This window comes from Hippichthys cyanospilos, chromosome 3 (genome assembly GCF_059441005.1).
Source record: "Hippichthys cyanospilos isolate Australia breed blue-spotted pipefish chromosome 3, RoL_Hcya_1.0, whole genome shotgun sequence".
NCBI lineage: Eukaryota > Metazoa > Chordata > Actinopteri > Syngnathiformes > Syngnathidae > Hippichthys > Hippichthys cyanospilos.
Genome location: NC_142371.1, coordinates 5,487,131 through 5,510,686, shown reverse-complemented (window position 1 = coordinate 5,510,686; position 23,556 = coordinate 5,487,131). Strand labels below are relative to the sequence as shown.

At 38.4% G+C, this 23,556-nt stretch overlaps 1 protein-coding gene across 1 annotated transcript; it reads left to right on the top strand.

Moving 5' to 3' along the window:
- The first annotated feature begins 306 nt into the window (after positions 1-306).
- Positions 307-22,232, top strand: LOC148425594 (tumor necrosis factor receptor superfamily member 11B-like). Its single transcript, XM_088410457.1, has 6 exons — positions 307-430; positions 12,799-13,026; positions 15,149-15,293; positions 18,499-18,714; positions 20,168-20,392; positions 21,117-22,232. The coding sequence occupies exons 1-6, from the start codon at positions 347-349 to the stop codon at positions 21,509-21,511; spliced, it is 1,293 nt and encodes a 430-aa protein (XP_088266583.1). The 5' UTR covers positions 307-346; the 3' UTR covers positions 21,512-22,232.
- Positions 22,233-23,556: the final 1,324 nt, after the last annotated feature.

Sequence of the window (23,556 nt, the reverse complement as noted above, 5' to 3'; positions counted from 1 at the left end):
GATGGGGTCATTTCAGGAAAGCAGAATTGCCCAATGATAGTTTTTCTTTTTCAGAGGAAATACTTTTATGTCAGTACATAAATAAATGCATAAATTAAATGTTGCATCCCCTCCTAACATATTGCGCTTGGTCCCTCCTCACTTGTAGTAATCGTCCCTCTCTGTCTTCCTCTTTGACGTAGTCTGGGGGGGGGGGGGGGGGGGGGCACTTGGTGGGTGGGCAATGTGCACTCACTCTCTCTCTCTCTCTCTTTCCCTCTCTCTCTCGCTCGCTCTCCCTCTCTCTTTCTATGGCTCGCTCTTACACACACTCTCCCTGTGGCTCTGGTATAAGAGCGCATTTGTGATGGAGTCCACATTAGTACACTTTTATGCAGAGGAGATGAGTGCTTGGATAGCAAGTTCCAACCTGGCCATGAAACTTATACTGGTAAGCTGTATTTGACTTTTCTGGAGAAAAATGATTTTTTATTTATTTATGTATTTATTGCGCATTTATCTTGGTTAGGCTTGTGGCTGGATGAATCTTATGTTCCAGGCTTTAACTATATTATAAATGTGAGTAAAATTTGTTTCTTCAAGTTTTAGTAGTTTATTCTGCCTGTTCTGCACCACTGTAATTCTTGTGTGGCTACAAAACAGTATTTGTTTAAAACATGTACAGGGGATATTCAATCAGTCATAGTGGTGATAAAATAAGAGCAAATGAAAAGAAATGTAATGCAAAAAAAAAAAAGATTTTTTTGGAGCTTTCTGCCTCAAATAATGTATTGCTATATTATTGATCGAGTGGGTTCAGGATCAAGGTTGCGTGTTTTTTGTCACCCATTGTAATTTGCATGGTAGATTTTGAATATGTTTTTCATAGTGATGGCTACCAGAACAGAAAAAAAAAAAAAAACAAAAAAAAACTTAAAACCTTTTTGCCATTCAGAAGCACCAAGTGCGGCCTTACATTTGTTTCTAATTTTCATTTAATTTTCATTCAAGCCAATGTGTGCAAATGTACTTATTGCTTCAAACAATTCCTGCAGATGATTTTTTACACTGCTGGACACATTTGCAATGAAAATAGACAACTGTCATATTTAGCCAACTAATGACTCAGTCTTCTTACTGCTTTCAACATCCGGCTAATTAGCCAATAGCTTCCATCGGGAATTCTTCATATTCTTGTGCATGCTTCCAAGCGTGTCACGCAGCCAAGCAGCCTCTCAATCCGTCATTGAGAAACCTTGTGTGCGAGTCTGACAAATGGTATGCAGCCTTGTCCAGAGACACTGTTGTGCTTTCAGGCAGTGATTGTACCTAATGCACCTGTGTGCACTTCCTTTTCCCGGCGTGTCCCCAGCACATGTGGCTGCAATCTGTCTTCAAAGGCATGCTCCTTTCAGATGATGTCAGTGGAATACCTCAACATGAAATCACATAAAATCTTTTTTGAGGCACACAAGGACATGTGCGGGTCAATGGGCGAGTTCAAGTATATGCCTGATACGTTAAGGCACTTATGTATTCTATTTCTCAATGTGTTCTTTGTAAACCCACCAGCTGGTGAATTTGTCTGTCTTCGTCCATCCATCCATCCATCCATCATCCATCTATCCATCCATCACTCTGTCCACCCACTTAGTCCTTGCATCCTTCTGTGCATTCATCAAACAATCTGTCCATTTAACTGTCTATTCACCAGTTTGACTCACTATCAATTTATCCAACTTGGGTGTCCATGTAGTTCTGTATTTCACATTAATATGCACTTCTTGTCGGTCCCCCAAAAATCTAGCCACTCATTATTTACCCGATGTTTACATCAGCTACACTTTCACCATTAAATGGCTCTTCTTTTGCTGTCCTTTTCCCCGTGAGGGGTTTCCATGGCGTGTCATCCATTTCCATGGAAGGCTTTCTTCTGCATCATCCTCTCCAACACCAACTGCCCTCATGTCTTCACTCACTATATCCATCAACTTTCTCTTTGCTCTTCATCTCACTTTCTCTTCCGGCAGCTCCGTCCACATCACTTTTTTACAGATATACCCATTATATGCAACTCTTCTGGACATTTACAAATCATCTAAGTTGGCTTCTGTGGTTCACTTTTTCTTCTATTTCATATCCTAGCTTTGTAGTGAAACAACTTAGAACATTAAACCGAACACGCTCAATTTTAATTTTTGCCTCATAACTTACTATGAAACTCTTTTCAGCTCCAGGGCATTGTAAGCTAACACTTCCTTTTTAGATAACACCTACTCCCTTTCTCTTGCTCCCTACACCATGGTGGAACAATTTGAAGTCTGCCCCTAAGCTTTCAGCCTTATGGCCTTGTCCACTTGGTCCCCTCGACATACCTTTGTCACAATCACCACATCAACCAGCTTCCTAGTTTAACCCGGTACACTCCCAACCTCCGGCGTGCCCAATTTTGCTGCTAGATTCAGTGCTTCCCTCTTCCCCTTCTGTCTATGAACCCACATTTCACTTCTTCTCGCTCGTTGGTTAATAGTGCCGATCGTGATCATAATTAACGCATGTCACGATCATTTCAGTGTGGATATCTTAGGCGGAATGCTAATAATAATTCAGCAAAGTTTGAAGCTGGATCAAGCCCTTCTTGGTGCAATGCCCTTTGCTTTTACACAGGCTTTTGATTGACCTACACTTTGCACTGGCTTGTGCCCTCTATGGGGCTGCATTCTACCACTTTTTAAAAATGCCGTCCTAAAAATGAGTTAAAATAGTCATTTTTAACTGGAGACATACCCTGCTGTCAATCCACCATTATATTTGACAATAAGTCACAACCCCTCTTTTTTGAATCTGTCATCCATCTATCATTTTTTTTCATTGCTAAATATTTGCTTCCTTTTGTAGTTTGCCTTTTGTAATTTTTAGAACTTGAAGTAAGCAATCCTATTCACATTTTAATCCCATTATCATAATGTACAGGAGCTACATGTGACAGTATCTGTTGCCTCTTCCTTCGTTATCTTCACACCCTCTCCTTGCTTTCCTCTTGGATGTGTCCGTTTGTGTGACCTGCAGAAACTTCCCCAATTGTGCAATACTGTATTCCATTGTAAAAGCAAAGAGGATTAGTTTGGCGGGGGGGACCTTGTCAATCTGATTTCATACTTTTGAAAACTTTCGGAGGAATTCCAGGAGGGACTTGCTTTGGATGTGTGATTAAGGAGCAAGATGTTTTAAACTAAACGCTTACCATTGTAAATTGCAACTGCACACCTGCTTCCTCTTTTGCATCAACAGTAGAGCAGATAGCAGAAGTTTGCATGTATGGAGTGCAACTGGGGGGCAGGGTGTAGAGGCATTATTTGTTTTTTTTTTAGCCGTTTGTGGAGCGTGTGGTCAAGAGACAAAGAGAAGTGGGGGGGAGGGGGGTATGCAAAAGGTATGCAACTATTTGAATCAATGTCACCCTTGGTTTTTGTTTCATCTAACTTCCTTATGTGTTGTGTTAAAAACAGTATAAGTGATGCAAATGTGGTGAACAGTTGTAGCACAGACAACACATTGTTGCACTCCGTACAGGGAGTAGTGGTGTTTACGCATGGCTTCAGTACAACATGCACAAATGTTTGCATGTGGTAGGCAAATATTTTTTTTGGCGTGGTTTTGAACGCAGAATATGACATTTTTAAAAACGTTAACACTTGAGTGGTAATTGTTGTTTCGGATTTTTGTAACCATTGACAGACTCGTGACAACCGGATAAAATGTTATTGATACCGCAACCGAAAGAAGTTATAATGTTGTAAAAATACATATTTTAAAGTGTCCTGAAATACTCTTATTACACTAACAATAATCGAGACAACCACAAAAACATTTACAGTTGTTGTTTTGTTTTTTCAAAGAAAACCAAAGTTAAAAGCATCATATGAGATGCTTTGTTGAGCAATTATTGATGGACTACAGGAGGAAAAGCTGTGTCGCACTAGATCAATTGAGCAATGAATCAATGTCAGCCTGTACAGCAGCAGAATAACCTCCATCTCATTCCCCCTCTATCACTTTATGACCTTAAAAAAAGAGAGAGAGAGATTCCATATTCACGGGAAACAACTCACACATAAACATACTAGCACAGAGCTGGAATCCCCCCTCAGACCACCTGCGTTCTTCAGTTAACTGAAGCCATGTGCCCAGTGTACAAGCTGGCGCTTCAGGATTTCATCCTTTTGTGCTTCAGCCTCAATCTGCCACAATTAGAGGGTGACCTCAGATAACCCCAGATAACCCAAAACCCACGTTCTCTCAATATATTCTTTCTTGTGTAAATCTAAAAATGTAATATTAACCATTACATTTAAAGACAGCATAGAGGCATGTGAGCATCAAAATATCCAGATTTTTGTGTTACTGACATCCCTTTCTTTTTTGCTTTTTTGGAAAATTGGTAGATCACTTTGTGCCATGTTAGACGTGCTGAGGGGTTATCCGTTGACATGCGCCTGACAATTTGCTGGCTGAAAGTAAATTAAGGTTATGCCAGCTGGAAGCGCCTCTACTGGATAAGGTCATATAAAATGGTCTGGTTATTTTGTTTGGGGTACAGGCATGTCAATTTCATTCACAAATGACAACAGATTGCATAACCCTCTTTGAATCCTTGTAGATAATAATTGAATGCATTATTAGAATGTAGCCTTATTTTCATCATACTGAATTTATGTTTATCCGGCCTCTTGAGCTAAAACGAACTTTGATAGGCTCTAGGTGACCCGATAAGAACAAGCACAACATCAAATGTATGGTCATTTTAGATCACCTTTGTTTGTTGTTTCATGAATATTATCGGTCAGAATTTCTTGAATAAAAAACACTAAGAATTATTACTGTTACGTAAGCTGACCTTCATATACAGTATACAGAGAGCAACCAAGCATGCTACGGCTATTGTGGTGTGTCACGACATGTTTTCAGTGTGTTTTCTTTAAAAAACTAATTTAGTTCATGCAGTAAAACTTGTTGAAGACCATGTTAGGACTTGGAAAAATGAAGCAGATGAGTTTCACCAGTAGTATTCTTTTTTTTTTTTTTTTTAGCATAGCAAGCAGATTGAAAGAAGCCATTTTGTTTTAAGTAACATTTTGGTTATTCTTCAAACTGATTTGTTTCATCCAGCAAAAAAAAAAAAAACTTAAATGGAGCGGAAGGTTTTTCATGAGCTCACAAAGCTAACATCCTTAAGTATTTGTCCTTTTGCTGTCTATATCGCTGTCTCTACATAATTACATTTTAATCAAAAGCCCTCCCTTTTAATCCTTTGATTTCCGTCTCCGCTTTAGTACCTTCATCCATGTTTTCCTCCCATTTGGCTAGGCTCCCTTTAGTACATTTGTCTCACTGACAGTGTAATTATGGATGTCAGTGAGACCTAGCTTCCATGTAATTTGGTTTCCCAATGATGGCCCATGTATGATGTCATCAAATGGTGTCTTCAAAGAAAAACAGGAGGTTGCTAAGTTCACTCAGTCTTTTAATTGCTGATAAACACACGTAGAGACATGCGCCACAGGGCATTTTCCAGGAAATGTATTCGTTAAAACCTGATCAATTTTGGCAGGTTTGATCAAGAGTAATGAAACAGGACAATGTTTGATTAAACTCGGGTCATCCAGGAAGCATTAAAAACATAACATTAGATATTTTGGACTCCCTCATTGAATAGTGCTTCCTACAGTTGAGGGAAAGTCCTTTTCTGTTACTGTGCCACAAGTAGTTCATGGAATTAGTATGTTTGGATGGGTTAAGTGAGACTCATCAAACACTTTTGGGAAAGAGAAACTCCAGCAAGCAAGTTAATTCCGTAATGTAAAAAAAAAAAATGGCAATGTGATATTAAATATTACTAGTTACTTTTGTATGAAAGTATCTTGTAGTTACACTACCCCTGCATTATGTCGATACGTACCTATATCGGGGAAGAATATTGTACATATGTCTCCTTGTTAACATACAACTATTTTTGTTTCTCATTTATGTGCCAACGAATCCATTTTATTTAATCTATTCTGAAAGAAAACTAAAGAGGAATGCCACAAGAGAAAAAAAAAACTGAGATTGAAGTAAGATCTGCAATTAATTGCTCTAATTAATGCTTTATTCAGATTTGTGTTGTGATGAATGAAAATATCGATGTACACAGCAAAAAGGACCTTCAGCCATTTATGTTCTTTAGCATACTTGAATATATGCAGTTGTAACCATTTACCTCTTGTTGTATTTGAGACTAGCTAGGCACTGCAAGTTTTGCAACCTTGCGTTTCGACCATCAGGAGGGAAATAACTGTTTTCTTTTGTCAGTTTCCCAATATTTCGAAATTAAAATTAAAGTAAAATATTGTACATCCTGTTCATCTCTGACTCACTCAAATGTGGGGTGTTCTCAAATTTTGTTTTGGCAAGAACCTTTGCTATGGGTTGATACAGTGTCTTTGTTGCTATCCTTAACTGTGACTGCAGTTGCGGCTGGGTCCTTTGTCTTTATGTGGTAGGCTAAACTTGAGCTGCTTCTGTGGCGAGCAAACACCACAAAAAAATGCATATCACTCAATTTTATGAAAGTTGCCTTTTTTTTAAGTTAATCTTACCAGTCATTGGACCCTCTTCAATTTTCATGTCTCCCTCCGCTCCTGAACTTGCCCTCCCACCCACATCAAGAGCCTATTAGGTCATGCCAAACACAATGATAGCCAATCAGTGTCCACCAGACTGACCTTTGCTTTTTAACCTGCAACAACTCATGTGCAAGAAGCCAGATACATGACATGAAAACAGTTCTATTCATCATACAGAAAGCCTTAAAAGTTATAGATTAGAAATTGTATCAATGTGATTAAAAAAATAATAATTTTTGTCTGTAATTATGATCACAATGAATTAACGCAATGAAGATGTTAATCTGGCACCCTTTAGTTTTAACACTAAAGAAATGTCAGCTAGGGTTGCTAAAGTTCTAGGGCAAAAGATCCACTTTGACGCAGCGGCTCAAGTGCTACCAAGTTAAAAGGTTAGCAGAGCTGTAGGGTTAGCACAGGTTAGCTTCAATTAATAGCATTTCGTTAGGTTGTCAAAGTTACTTCAGACTGCAAGTCAAAGTGGTTCGTAAGTTACAAATGAAACATAATAAATAAACTTGTTCATATTAATTCATGTCTCACCTCCCTTTATTTTAGCATGACTCCCAAACAAAACATTTATGTACTGCCTTTATTGTAATATAATTGAATTATCGTTTGCACTAAAAAGTATAGAGAACAAAAGAAAACGTGTACATGATAAGAGGACCTTAACAAGTCATATAAAATTACATCGCTGAGGCGAAAAGATCGATTTTTTTTTTTTAGTTGATCAGAAATAAACATGCACGCACAGAGAGAATATGCAAAGCCCAAACCTTAGAAATAAGGGCTGATTACTAACCTCAACGCCCTTCTAGTTCGAGGTACTGTACTGTACGTGTGATTATATGGGATATTTTATGATCAGATTTTTTAAAGAATAATAAAAATCTTGGGTTTTTGTTTGAATGTATGTATTTACTACATCTGGATTACCTGAAGCGGTGAAGCTGTAATATTACCATCCAAAGCAACTTCATACTACAAATGCGGCCTCTTGAATGCATTGGTTCTCGATACTATTTTTCACAAGATGCGCCTCCTCTGCTGCTCCCAAGTGGTTACAAGGGGTTTTGCAGGTTTCATCACCAAACGTTTGATTTTAGTTATAGTCCACGTGGATCCCATCATAGCCTTATAACTAAACCAATGAACCATTCAATTTGTCCCAAAATGGATTTAATCAGATCCTATTATAGTTATTTTCATCTTAACATTTCCCAGAATGCATGTGCTGTCCTTCCCTCTCTGTTGCGTGCATTTCTTCTAAACTGTGTGCTGTCGCTGCCGTTGGACTCATTCCAAAGAGCACTGTGCGAAAGTTGACAAAATCACTGCGACTGTGACCATTTCCACATGTGCTACTAAACACACGCCAGTGAACTCAGCGTGACTTATTGATGTGACGGCTGTAACTGTAACCAGATTAGCTCAACGGGGGTCAGAGCTTCTCTATACTGTCTGTGGTCGCATGGCTTAATTGCCTTTTTAAATTATGACTATGATCGTTATGATTATGATTCCTGGTGGGGGCCACCCATGCTACAAACAAAACATGCATTCATGTTATGGCTCACAGAGTCATCTCATATGTCCTCAGAGGTTGATGAGTTTTGTCAGGAAAACCCACTGAGCTCACTTGGTTTTTGGAGCTTCGGTTTCCAATATGGAGCCTTTAATCTGTTTTTATTTATCTTTTCACTGACCTTGGAAGCAACATAAAATACATTGGGTGTTTTTCACCTTCTTATGAAACGATCACCAAGAGTCAAATGTGCATTTAATTAAGAACAAACAGCTCAACAAAGGCCAGCGGCGTCATTTTTAGTCGTAGTATTTTAGCATTCCTATTCGACCTTTGTGTGGTGATTTATGTAGTGTACAGAACATTTAAGAATGAGGCTTGGCATCTAACAGATCGGAGTCCATTATTATTATTATTATTTTTTTTTTTTTTAAGTGCAACATAGTGTGGTAGAGCAGGTAATCCGGTAACTGAAGTCCTTGGGAAAGACACTTTGTACACCTTACCTGGTTTGTCACTTTATGCACAATATGGCAGCCACGCTTCTGTCAGCCTGTCCCAGGGCAGATGCGGCTATGCAACATAATTTGCCACCTCTGGTATATGAATAATGTATTCATTATAAAGCGTCTTTTGAGGGTCTGGAAAAGCGCTATGTGTAAGTGATTCATTATTATTATTATTATTGTTTTTGCCAGGCTATTCATTTGTTTAATTCATTTGTTGATTCCAGTAAAGTACCATTTGAGAAATATTTGTGGGAGTGGACATCACAGAAAAAAAACTTTGATTGTCATATACCTTTTGACATCATTTAAAATGAGGGTCACTCACCCATCAATTAATGGAGTGTTGACATTTATTACAACAGAGCTGAAGACATGCTGTCTGCATCTGTAAAGGACATTTTGGTAATGAGTGTTGCTTCTATACTGCATAATATTTATTTATTTATTTGTGGAGTGGGTGATGCAACTAACTGAAGAATAAGTTGATGTGTGGTGTCTAATTGATCAGAGTTCAAAATTTGAAGCACAACTGTTGGCATTTTTACTTTTTTGAGTGGGTTACATATAAACATGAAGTGTTGCATGACAAGTTGAAAGCAAAGCACTATTAAGGCACTAAATACCGTATATATTGTACATAAATATAGGTATGTTTATCTATGTATAACATAAGAAAGGTAAAACCTGAGTTGGTGCGGTGTGCCTTTCATTTTGACTTGTATAGTAATTGAAGTACTGAAGCTGTTTCAGCATGGGCCATTATTTGAAGTGTGTTATGTTGATAACATTTGACAACCAATTTGTCTATTTCAGTGGAAGGCTTAAATTGCAGAAATACTGTCATTATCTGTGTTTGTGTTGATTTGGTTTTTATTATATTTAGTTTTGTCTCGTTATCCCTGTGTCCCTTTTGTCATGTTTTATTTATTTATTCATTTAATTATTTAATTATTTATGTCCATCTAGTTGGTTAATTGTTTGCTGCTTCCGTTTCTCTCTGGTTCCCAATTTTGGATTGTTACTTTGCTTCTTCTACTTCTCTTTCTCTCTTTGTTTTGTTCACTTGTGTTAATTTAGTAGTTTTTGATTCCAAGTATAGTATATTCTTTTTGTTTTTCGGAAAAGCATTACATTTTTTTAGGGAACATTTTGCATTCTTGCCTGGCTTCCCCTGCTTCTCTGTAGTTGTGCCCTAACTCCTCCGTGCAAACCTGTATCATAACAGGCATGAGATCAAACAAAACCCAATCTAATCAGAACCAAATCAACGAAGAACACAGTTCACGACAAATATATAGCAACAACTGGCCATTGTTCTTTCTCTACCAAATTACCACAAAATACACATTTGACCTCAGATGCAGAAAGCATCCGATCAGGTTTGACAGATTTATTATTGAGGTAGTGTGTCGTTTGAGGTAAGCGGCTTAAGAAGAAACACAAACACACAGCAGAGAGGGAGGTCAGTGGTGCATGGTGGTAAAATAGTAGGACAGACTGTTTTGTATTGTGGTGGTGAACGGGGAAAGCCCAGCAGTAACCTCCAACAGTTACTTTAACAAACAGCAGCCAGGAGAGTTGACCACATACGGACCACAGCCATAACACATAAACACACATCGGCATTGCCCACACATGCAATGCATTATCCTGCACATGTACTATATATTAGTGGAGCTGCTTATTATATTTTTATGTAGATAAGATGGAAACAAACAAACGTGGGAGAAAGCACACACAGTCATATGTGATCACAATGCAACGCTGGCCCATTGAGCAACGAGGCTGCATCTCGGCCAACGGGAAAGTCCGCAGAGCCGCTGCTGCAGCCGAAAGGAAGCAGACTGTTGACTGACATCTGGTCTGCATGTGTCCTCCCCGGTCTGCATGGCTGCATGTCAAACATGCTTGCTAACTGACAGCTTCTCTTCCAAGTCTACTGCGAGCTGTTCGGGAAGACTCACAGCCAATTAGACAATAAATATGAAGGCTCTGTGGTGTATCTATGGCAGAGTGTTCCTCTAAGAGTTGTGATAAAGTGTGTGACGGTGGCTGGTGAGCGCTATCGCATTTTAAAAAGGGTGAGATCTTCTCCTTGAATGTGTTCCCACATAGTCCTGAAAACATTTAGGATTTCAAGGCTTAGGTCTCCCGACCTTCAAGCGTTCGCTAGCTGCAGCTTCGGGGTCTGCAAAATATTGCACAATAAATCATTTAAAAAAATATTCATATACCTACATATGGGGATCAACGGGCCAATAAAACAAACAATATATAGACCATTGGCTCCTTCAAAAATTAGCTTTGGCTAAATCAAATTGCTCTGATATGTTTGAAGCTAATATCTATCAAGTCAATATTATTTTAAGAGCAAAACCTATAGCCGTCTGTTCCAGGAATACAAGAACAAAAGATTTATTTAGTGAAGAATCTTTTTTTTTTTAAAGGCATCATACCCAGAATAAAAGTCCTAATTTGATGAAAAAAAAATTATTTATAAATATATATTGCACTGGGAAATGTTTGCCAAATGCAGTCTTTGAAAGAGGCAGCCACCAAATCAGAGGCACAAGAGTGAGCATGTGTGTTTCAGAAAGAACTCAGACAAGCCCCTACAAGTTACTTTACTAACATTACATTTTTTAATGCCATTTTGACATTTTTGCAACCAGTAATATTATCCTGTTTATGCAACACAGTACATTTGATTAGTCTTGTGTTTAACAGAAGTTAAACGAATGTAAACAATGACTGGCATATGAATTTTGCTACTGTCCTGAGTGGAAACGTTTCACCTTACGGGCGTTGACACTGAGTATCGGGTGTTAAACCTCACAGCTTGGTCATTGGAAGCCTTCAGGCTCTGTATTGCCTCGGACACTATCTGGGAAGTGTTCAGATTGCCTGGTTGACTCTTGGCATTTGGCATTTGTCTCCTGCACACATGGTTGTAGCACAAAAAAAATAAATAAAAAAAAGATGCAGACTAGTGGCATTTTGTCTCTTATTTTTTGGTTAAAACTAGTGCTGTCAAAAGATTTGGTTTTGTAAAGAATTGATCTAATTAGTGTCCTTTTAAACTCAACTGTACAGTTCTGAGAAAAACATTCAACCTGTTATTTTTTTACATTTTGATACATTGTGTTTTTGCGGTAGTTCAAACAATCAATATACAATAACAAATAAATGGATTCATTTATTTTCTTCAACAGATGCTGTTGTAACTGGTTACCGTTTGATGTATTTGAGACTACACCTAGGGTGGCTTCACTGCATTATTGTCTGGACATTGTATTTGGAGCTCCAGACAATTACAAATCTACACTGACAATGTCAATACAGTGTATACGCAAGGTATACCACTGATGTGAAACCAACACAGTCAAATGTAACTGAATTGTCGCTTGAACCTGACTCTGGATGATTAGCGAGCTCAACTTTAAAGTCATGGTGGAAAAGGTCAGTTCGAAAGTGCTTATGTACATTGGCCTCACCATATCAGTGGGGCGGGAAATGCATAGCAGCTCGCTCGCAGACACATTTTGAGAAAACAAAAGATTTGTCTGATTTCACATGAAATGAGTGGAAGGCACTCCAGAGTCCCACCTATTAGTAAACAAGCTAATAATAAGTCCTCCCTAAGTTTTTACTTGGACTAAAACATCTGCATCCACTTAATTTTTTGTCCAGAAATCATTTAGTGTATGACGAAAGTAATGCCAAAGGAGCAGTGAAAAATAATGAAGACTAACAGGCACCATGAAATCATACAACAACAATTACAGCTTGTTTGGCGTCAATATATTGTGACTAATTGCTGCTTGAGAGATGCCAATAATGAAGTAGTTCATACGCAAAGATTCATCTCTCCGGATGATTTTCTTCTCTGACTCTTTGAAGCACGGGAATTGGCTGGAGGCCAACAAGTCCACCAGGAGCTACAACTTTACAGCTCTGACCTTTCCTTCAACTCGTTCTTACTGGAAGCCTTTGGACAGACCGCTGCTCCAGCATTCAGAAATATTTCAGGCTTGAGCTCAAAAAAAAGATGCGAAGTCGAGATGGCGTTCTCCGTCACATGTGTTGATGGTTTTTTGTTTTTTTTCCCTTGGTGCAGCTGTTCACAGCCTCCCTCACCTGGGCCTTCCAGCAGCAGGCCGAGCCATCCAAATACCAATACCGCGACCCAGTGACCTCTGACCTCCTCCTGTGTGACCAGTGTCCCCCGGGCACCGCTTTGAAGAATCACTGCACTGCTGACACCGCCACAGAGTGCCAAGCCTGTCCAGAGAGGCACTTTGCGGACAGCTGGCACTGGGGGCACTCGTGTCAATACTGCACCTTGGTAGGTACAGCGGTGAGAAGCAACAAAGTACAAATCCTTTAATACTGTTCTTTGGTACGTGTATTTGTCTTAACTTTCTAAATCGTTTGTATTATTTCATTTGTCATTTTTTCCCCCAGATTAATTGATCAATCGATTAATTGATTTAAACAGGGAGAGGTAAAGTCAACCCCGATTGAGATCTTTATTTAGATGTAGGGATTCTTAAAAGGCAGGGGAACAAAAAACGTGACAGCAGCGAAATGCAAGACTGTATACCTGTAAACATTGATAAGAATGAATACAGTTTTAGAAAAACAAGATATTCTTCAATTGGTGACTTGTTTGCCATTACCGCTACAAGATTGATTTGTGATGTAAGCACTGTGTCTTGTGCCAGCCTAAAAAAAAAATAAAGTTCCTGAAAAACCTCACACATTTTTTTTTTCATTTTTAATCATTATCTCATTTAGCATTTGTTACTAGCATTTGTGACTTCACACGTCACAATTACATATTTAAACAATGTGAGAACAGCAGTTGCTAACACTTGGCGCTTAGAAGAGAAAATATTTCTATCTGGCTTCCTTCTCATCACTCTTCACTAACGTTTATGTACACATTTTATCTCTATTCATGTCAAGTTCAACCACTGCAAATATTTGAATCCCTAGCCCCAATACAGTGTTGTGAAAAATGCAGGTTACAAAATGCCTCTTTGGAAAAATATTGTCTCTAGTTATTAAACTACCTTTGAAAGGTAATCCGACTGCTCTCACCAGACAATATGGAGCACTTGAGCGCTTGAGTGGCAGATTCATGCTAGACCAGGGGTGGGCAATTCCAGGCCTCAGGGGCCGGTGTCCTGCATGTTTTCCTGTTTTCTCTCTCAAACACACCTGATTCAATTGATTAGGATTATTCTCAAGCTCCAGCAGAGCTTGTTGATGAGCTAATGTTTTAAATCAGGTGTGTTAGGGAGATAAAACTGGAAAACATGCAGGACACCGGCCCTCGAGTGCTGGAGTTGCCCACCCCTGTGCTAGACGCTATGATAAACACTAGCAACAGGCACCGTACAATACATTGTCACCATAATTAAGTCTTTTTTTAGTGTCGAAAATTAGCGACTGAACATGATTTTTAGAACAACGTAGTGTTGACTCACGTCTCCTGGAGCAACTGTTCAGTGCTGCGACACACTTCCTGAAACAACTTCAAAATAAAAACATATCGAGGCGTTTGTGTTGTTACATTATTTTTTATGATGAGCTTTATTTTGAATACTGCATTTATTAGTGTTTTACCGTAATGCAAAGCATTGAAGGGACAGTGTGTAAGATTTAGACCGTTTTTCATTAAAATGGAATAAATTAAATCATTGTAAATTTCAAAAACTTGCCAATGAATGCGTTCTTAATGACCAATCATAAGTTTTAAATATAATTGTAGGTCTAGTTATCATTAAAATATGTTACATAGGGGGTGGCTCTTCTCCGGAGGTGGCCATGTTTGCTATAGCTACGGGCAATGGTAAATGCATCCCTTGCAGCACCTCCTGCTGTTTGTCTCAAGCGCATTCTCCTGTGTACCACATGTAAAAAACAATCGCCAGAATGGTATTTGGACTTCTGTCTAAGCATACAGCTTGAGTACTTTTGCCACCGTTGGCTAAAGGTAGATGGCTAAAATGCTAAATATGACTTCATTCTAGTTTTCAGAAAAACCTGTTTTTGTAATTAAGATTCCTGTGTACAAACACGCACACGCACGCACGCGCCCGCACACACGCACACCTACACACACACACCTACACACGGGCACGCACTGTGGATTTGTCTGTTACTTCACTTATGTGAACTGGTCCGAAAACAAGCCAATGTTGCCTTCACATTTGTATACAGATTTGTCTTTACGCTTCACTTTTGCGGTTTCTCTCAGATCATTTCCTTATGTGCTATACTGTGTTGTTTGTAGAAGACCAGAAGATGGTTTTAGTGTATGTCTTTCATGAAAATGTTGGTTCAAGGCTGCGGTTTGTAATGCTGAACCTTGGTGACCTGCATTGTGTCTCAAAAGAATCATTTCCACGTTCCCCACTTAAAGGTCTCTGACTGTGTTCCGCTGTGTGCTATGTGTTTAGGTGTGCAAAGAGAAACAACTGGTGAAACACGAGTGCAACAGCACCCACGACCGAGTGTGCGAGTGTGCGACAGGTTTCCACCTTGTGGTCGAGTTCTGCATCGCACATAGCTCCTGCCCACCTGGCTATGGAGTTACAGCTTTAGGTGAGGGAAATTGTCATTAGCAATTTAAACTTCAACAATTATTAAAGATTCAAAGATATTCATTGTCAAATGTATAGCACAAAACCACACAGTGAAATTCTTACTCTGTCCTCCTCCTGACCAGATCACATTACAAATGGAACAAGTAATAGTTAAATATTAGGAAAAAGATTAAATGACTAAGTTACATTGACTGCATGTCAGCTTACAAAGGGTGATGCTTTCACTGTTTTTTTTTTTTAAAAGGATGGATGTTCTGTCAGAGCAAATTGTTTTTTTAACGTCTGTTTTTTTTTTTATTTTAAATCTAGACTGTAAGCGAAACTGATTTTGAAGGGATAGTGTGTTAGATTTAGACAGTTTTTCATTCCAGACAGCAGAAGGTGCTGCAGGTGTGCATTTACCATTGTCCGTAGCTATAACAAACATGGCCGCCGCCGGAGAAGTGCCACCCCCCATGTAACATATTTTAATGATAACTAGACCTAACTAGATGAAACTAGACCTACGATTATATTTAAAACATGCACTCTCCCTATAATTACCCTGATAAGGAAGTTTAATCATGAAAAGAGTTTCCTTTGTTTCTGAATGAGTTGTTCCGTTTAGACTACACGGGATCTTTTGCACGGTGCAGTCCTTTATTGAGTCATCACGGTTTGCATCAACTTTCATTTTATGAAAACAAATCCATCCCATCGTTCGTCACATTGACAAAACCTACTGTTGGTCATTAAGAACACATTAATTTGCAAGTTTTTGAAATTTACAATCATTTAATTTATTCGTTTTTAAATGAAAAACGGTCAAAATTTTACACACTGTCCCTTCAATTACCCTGATAAGGAAGTTCAATCATGAATAGAGTTTCCTTTGTTTCTGAATGAGTTGTTCCGTTTAGATTACACGGGATCTTTTGCACGGTGCAGTACTTTATTGAGTCATCACGGCTTGCGTCAACTGTTATTTTATGAAAACAAATCCATCCCATCGCTCTCCTCTGGACCACATTTTGCATTAAATACAGTATGCCTCGTTGCCTGCATCTATGACATTTACCCGCTATTCTTAATACCCTGTAATTCACACACCGCCATAGTAAAATAGGAGACAACTTTACTCGACGTGGGATGGCATTACTGGGGTTTCCCCTTCCCTAAACTGTATGGCTCCTTATGCGATGGGCATAAATGCGGTTGAGGGCTTAAGACCGCAAGATGAGCAAAAACCAATGCTTTGCCGCCTTGATGTGACTCAGCTTCTTCCCACTTGGCCACCTAACATGCCCTTTTGCTTTTCACTAAAATGTAGGTTTCTCTCAAAAGTAGCAAATACACAGTGGGCTTTATATTCATAGACAACAGCTGCACTCGGGAAAACAATTTACATATCTTTCTGTACCAACTCAAGCCTTGATGCACTTGTTTAAGAATTCGAACAGACATGATAATAGGATAATAGTAATACTCAAGAACTCAATTCAACTATTAAAAATCTCCCTAGAAATTTTTACTTCAGCCACCTGTAGAAGTCTGCACCCGTTTGAAAGCACCCGTTTGAAATCACTGCAAGTTGCGTGCATCCATGAATATAGCAGTTATGTGCAGGCAGAGCCTTCAAAGCACTGCCCAGCATGTAAAACTTTGGATGAATATTATTAAATATTGTATGTGTTTATTTTCAAAAGTATTTTCTCTTCTTTTAACTAGTATTTGAATCGATCAGATTTCAGTTCCTATTTTCCAGGTCCCGTTTGAATTGTGGGGGATGTCAGAACTTTTACACACTCTGATTGCTTCAAAAGTTACTCCAGTGAGGATACATTGCTTGAGGTGGCTGTACACTATGGACGTATTTTTAGGAGACCTATATTTAGTCAACAGACCTGCCTTGGTCAACTTTCTTTTCCCAGCCCTCCAATTCATATGGTATCATATAATTAGTAAAAATGGGAGACACCGCCACATGAAATGTTGCAGCGCTCACTGTGAGGGTTGCACAATGGAGTGGGGGTGGGAGTTATGCGTGAAAAGTGCCGTTTTCTATTGGAAGATACCAAAATAAAGTCCAGCCCTGCACACATTTAGACCATACTTTGTGCCAGACTTTGCATGTTGTTACAAGGTGCAAAATGAAGCGAAACAAGTGTTGAAACTGAATAATGAAGTTCAATGTCCCACATGTCCCACTTTCAAGAAGCAGAATGAGGATGTGATTGTGACACACATCACCCACAATGTGACTTGTGCACTTAGCAGACAAATAATTTTGCATATGTTGGTCTAAAATACGCATACAAGTGAGTATGGATGTCCTAAATAAAATATGAGGAACCTACTTGGCAGCTAGATTCATAGTTTTTCTATGCAGTAAGCCATATTTGAAACAAGAAACAAGAAAAATAAGTTCTGGAGTCGGAAAGTCCTAATGCAAACTGAATTAACTGCAACCGTGACTCCATTGAAGATAAGTGGCATAAGTGACATTAAAAATAATTTTACTGAGCAGCCAGGGCAGAGAAGTGTGTACACTTCCTAAATAAATCACAATTTCCTGTTAAATAAACAATTCCTCTTTGGTATCACTAGCACATTTCTGACAACATTTTGGGTGAAATGGTTCAATGTTAAGAAATTTGAATGAAGACGTTCCACTGAATTTAAGGCAAATTACACTTTATTCTTGTTTCCAGTAAAATATACGGTCATGCAAAAATAAGCCCACTGAGTAGCTTCTACAGTAATGTCGTCACTCTCATAATGACATAGGCCCATGATGTGGTTGGCTTCCTCAGAATCATACTGTATCACCGCACCTTAACATAAAACAGCAACATGTAGTCATTTGATCATCTGAAATAACTTCTAAAATCATTTGCTTTGTCATTTGCTTAGCGTCTCTGTCATTGTCATGTAAACCATGTCTCAGTGGATTTACTGTAGCACTGTAGAACAGATATTATTGTGCCAAGATACATCATCATCTGTTCCCAGGCAAAAAACCCGATCCAAAACTGAATCACCGATATTTACTAATGGTGTTGTTTGGTCTATTTATGCCAGGGATTTTCTATCAAGTGGTAGAAGTGACATACATTGAAATATGTATCCACTTTTTGTAACATTTTTGTTTGGTGGTGTGGCCTGACTTTTTTTCGAGTATGGAATACAAACCTTGGCTTAATAAAGACTTCTGGTTCTTACAGGTACACCATTGAGTGACACTGTGTGCAAGCAATGCCCCGCTGACCATTTCTCCAGCAGCAGCTCCTCCACAGAACCATGTCGACCCCACCGAAACTGCACAGATGCAGGCCTCAAGACTTTAAGATGGGGGACGGCCTCTTCTGACAGCATCTGTGCGAGTCAAGACCAAATTATGGCCTTAGATTGTGCTCATCAACATACATTGTGCCACACAGGTGAGAACCTGAGGGAAGGAGGTCCATTGTACACATCAGTTGTTCACGGTATACCGCACACGTTACAAGATCAAATTAGTCTGGTTGATTTCTTTTTGGAATGTCATTGTTTCCCTTCCTCGGGGCAGGGGATTTTCTTTAGTCCTGTTTTCTGACCAGATTTAGGCTGTTCTCACTGCAGGTTATTTCTGCTTTTTTGTTTTCTTTTTGAGTATGTTTTTGTTTTGTTTTTGTTGTTTTCCATCCAAAATACAATCCGACAGAAATCCTGCGACCAAAATTTTTCAGAAAAAAATGCCATCCTGCGACCAAAATTTTTCAGAAAAAAATGCCATCCTGCATGAGTTACCAAAAATGTAATGTGAAAAAAAATCAATAATGAATTTGTAGGTATTGATTAAAGGTACTATATAAACACTGCTTCATTTTATTTAATATTGCCTAAAAAAAAAAAGAAAAAAAAAGACAAACGTTAGGATGTAGCATTTGTATCAATTTGTGGGAAATAAAGTGACCATATTTGGACATGATTGTGCCAGACAGCGATGTTATGCATTGGAAGCGTTTGCAGTACTGATACTCAGATTACACTCATTTGACCTTGTCAAGCCAAATACACTTTAATGACAACCAGACAAAAAGATTGGATTCAACAAAAATCTGAATTATGTCTCATGTGAATGAAACCACAAAAGCAGAGATCAAAGAACGAAATTGAATTTTTAATGAAAGGTAGGCCCTTTTTTCTACAAAAATTTCAAAATCAAGAGGCCCTTGGGGGCATGTTCATATATATATATATATATATATATATATATATATATATATATATATATATATATATATATATATATATATACACACACACACACACACACACACACACACACATAAAGAAGGCATTTTTGAATCCTTCCCTTCCCAACTGAGCGATACCACTCATTTTCTAAGGCTGCTATGCACAACATTTCAGTATCTAAATCTGGTTTGTCGTATAGTCTATGCGCTACATCAGGTGTTAAGCTGTTAATTATACTGAATTTCATTGTATAATCCTGCAAAGCATTCAAAAGCTGTTTAAAAAATTTGTTAAAATTTGAAAAGAACAGACATCTTAAAGAAAGAATTCTATGACAATAACTAATATTAAAACCCAGAAGACTGCCTAAGTAATATGGAAGTGTATGGCAATGGCTTGTGTGTCTGAGTTATTTATTTTGTTGTTAAAAATGTTTAAAATATGTCCAAAAAACATAACCTAAACAGTGATCAGAATAAGCAGATTGTTAATTTTTACAAGTGAATGCAATATGCTTTCATACCTTAGAGAGGTTAATTTATGGAATGACAATGACGTGCAAATATGTAGCTACTTTACTGTTTGGAAAGGGATTTAAATGATGATGGTTTATTATAATAATAATACTAATAATCATTTTCGATCTTGTTCCAGATGTCTTCTTGTGTGAAGAGGCTATCTTTCAGTCACTCGCCTCCCCGCAGCTGTCCTCTGTACCCCTAGAACGTCTGCTGGAGAGTCTTCCGGGCCGGAGGGTGGATGGTAAGAGTGTGGAGAGGCTGAAGAAGGCCTGCTCTCCACAGCAGCAAGTTCTCCAACTGCTCCGGCTGTGGAGGCAGCAGAACAAGGACCAGGACAAGCTCTATGGCATTATAAAAGGTATTTTTAAGATGCTAACAAATTTATGATTACTCTCGCCTTTTATATGACTATCAACCAAGACATAGCTGATGCTATACAAATGTGTTTATTAGGCATGCATCGACTTTTCAGCCACCGAAAATTTTCCACCAAAAAAGGCAAAAGCATTTTCAGTTTTTAGCCGAAACACAAAACTGAAAAATACATTCTAAATGTAAAGAAGTGATGATGCAAAAACCAGCAGGTGTCTGTCGGGAATTTCACACGGCGTCGCTTGGTAGGCAACTACTGTTGAAAAGCATTTCAGCAGGTTGGAAAAAAAAAAAAAAAAAGGACACTTCACGTCACCATGTCACACTCCAACGTCATGTTCCGAAGGCCAACCTCAAAATAAATACACCAAGTAATACATGGCATCAATGCAATAGCTCTCGTCCTTTTTAACTGTGTTAGCAGTGAGGCTTGCCTGAGTCTCCCCAACTCCGTTTGTATTGCCATCACATCACAGAGCAACAATACAGTCCGGTCCCAAAGAAAATTGCTTAGTTTGATTCAAAATGATTTTTTTTGTGTTTCGGTTTTTGGCCAAGCGTTTCTCGCTATTTATAGCCAAATACTTTAATTTCGGTGCATTCCTAGTGTTCATATTAACTCAACACGTGAAACAACCAACAGGCTGCCCAAATGTACAAGTCGACGATGATCAAAGCTGTACACACCCCCACCCTTTTCTTCTACACAGGTGTGAACCACTGCGAACGAAAGGTCTCCCGCTGCAACAGCATGAAAAACTTAACGTTGACTGACCTCTTGGAGGTGACGAACAGCTTGCCAGGGGTAAAAGTCCACCGGGAGGATGTGTCAGCACTAGTGACTGCTTGTCACCCCAAGCAGTACATCCTGCAACTCCTCCACCTTTGGAAGACAGCCAACTTTGACCTGGATCTAGTCAAAGGCCTTTCTTACAGTCTGAGGGTGCTACGCAGCAAAGGGGCACCTCGCTACCTTCTTAAGGGCCTGAAGAAGATCAGCCGCATCATCGGGTCCACCTCCACACGCAAGACGTACGAGAAGATGTTTGTAAGCATGCTGCAGGATGAGTTGCAATTTAAAACTCTTAAGCCCTTCAATGAATGAGGGAAAACTTTGCATTAGGCATGGGCATTTGAATACATTTATGTATACACTATAAGAAAAATTAATTAATAACAACTAGTATATAAAATGGCCAGCACATCTGCCACAGTTTTAAAGTTCAATGTTCAAATCCAGAGTTCAATCTGTGGAGTATGCATTTTCTCAAAGTGGGTTTTCTCCAGGCTTCCTCACCTATTTAAATGCAACATGCATTTGAATATGGAAGTTTACCTGAATATGGTAGGTTAACTGGAGACTAAATTGTCGCTCGGTGCGAATAATATTCATATTGAGCGGCAACTATTCACGTGGTGTGTCTAAATGTCCCTTGTGACTGACTGACAATCGATCCAGGCTGCACATTGCTTTTTGCCGTCAGATACTGTCTGTCGATCTGAGCTTACCTGCAAACCCGAACAAGGACAAATACAGAAAATTAATGAATAAATAGATGGTTTGGGAAAAACCTCACTCTGTATGTTCTGAACTCAGGTTTTCAAGTGAATTCCACAAAGTCAACAGTTGTTGACGGTAAATTAGTTGTCTTGATTTTAATATCCCTCCCTAACTTCAGTTCACACTAAACTTTGAGGCGGCAGAAGCACGAATTACATAAACATACACCCATACACCGAAATTAGTTAAACTAAGCAAAAAATAGGTACGCCTAAATGATGTCGCAATAATTGTAATTTAAAATTAACATTACCTCTGGCATTGAAATAGGTCTGAATAATTATTGTTTTTGTTTTTGTTTTTTGTTTTTTAGGGAGGGGGGGGGGGGCAAGTGTAAATTTTTCCGTCCCAGCCGAGAGGATTTAACCGTTTCAAGACCCACAGGATAATGCGTTCAATGATTAAATATACTGTACTTTACACTGACTCTGCCAAATGAAAGAATTAGATGCTCATCTTTCACCCTGGGGGTTGATTCTGCATTTTTCCATTCTTTTCAGCAGTAGAATGAAAATCAAAATGCATCAAAATGCAAAATGCAGCCATTTGTCCCAATGGACTCACAAACTCTGCTAATGTATTATCGAAAATGGGACATCCATAACACCTACTGGTTTTGACTCCACAGTACTTTTTGTGGGACAGCCAGTGTCCAGTGGGACAGCATCAGACACTTCCCAAGCCAACCCCAGTTAAAAAAAAAAAAACGCAATTGACACTTATACATGTCAATGTCAATTAATGACTTAAGTCTTAAGGAGATAAAACACACATATAAAGCAATGCTTATGGTATTTCTTGTAGTAATGTAATGATATAATATAAGGCTGACTAGTTATAACACTAGTACTTTTGCCAACTTTCGGCCTTTTCATGAATTATACCTGTATGATCAATTACTATAAGCCCACCATATCGATCTTCAGAAAATATTTCATGGAAATGGTTTGAGTGACATAAAAGGTGACATAAAAACTATTTAAAATGTAAATAGTGCTAATTTTATGAAAAGTTGGCAAGAAAATTGTGTTTGTTTTTTTCTTATTGCTTTCTCGCCATTTGAGAGGAAGAATTTGATTTCATAATGAAATCCAGGTTAGAGCTATATAACTGTATGTCTTTTGTTGCTTTTGTCTGCGACTGCTGGCAAGTGAAGCTTATAAGAATTTTATTTTGTAATTGTCAGCTTTATGAATGTAAAATTGTGTTTTATTTAAAATAAGGAACTTTAACTTTCCGTTCTATGTAAAGGCTTGATTTTTAAAACTGCTTTAGATGAAATACTGGATTTAAATGCTGCAATTTCTTGAAGGGGAATGAGTTTTATTATTTGTTTTTACTATCGTTTTTAATATTATGAACATTTTCACTTTTAATATTATGAACATTGTTGTATATGTAAATATATATATGCACTGCGTAACACTAATGGCAAATGATTTGTACAAATGCATTGCTTTCATAAAAGATTGGACTTTTTCTGCTGTGCCTTGACATTTTTTTAAGCATGCTGTATAGAATGAAACACAAGTAATCATGAGTCATCATGAATGATCATTGGGAGTTTTGTTCAGCGGAAAAATTGCCGT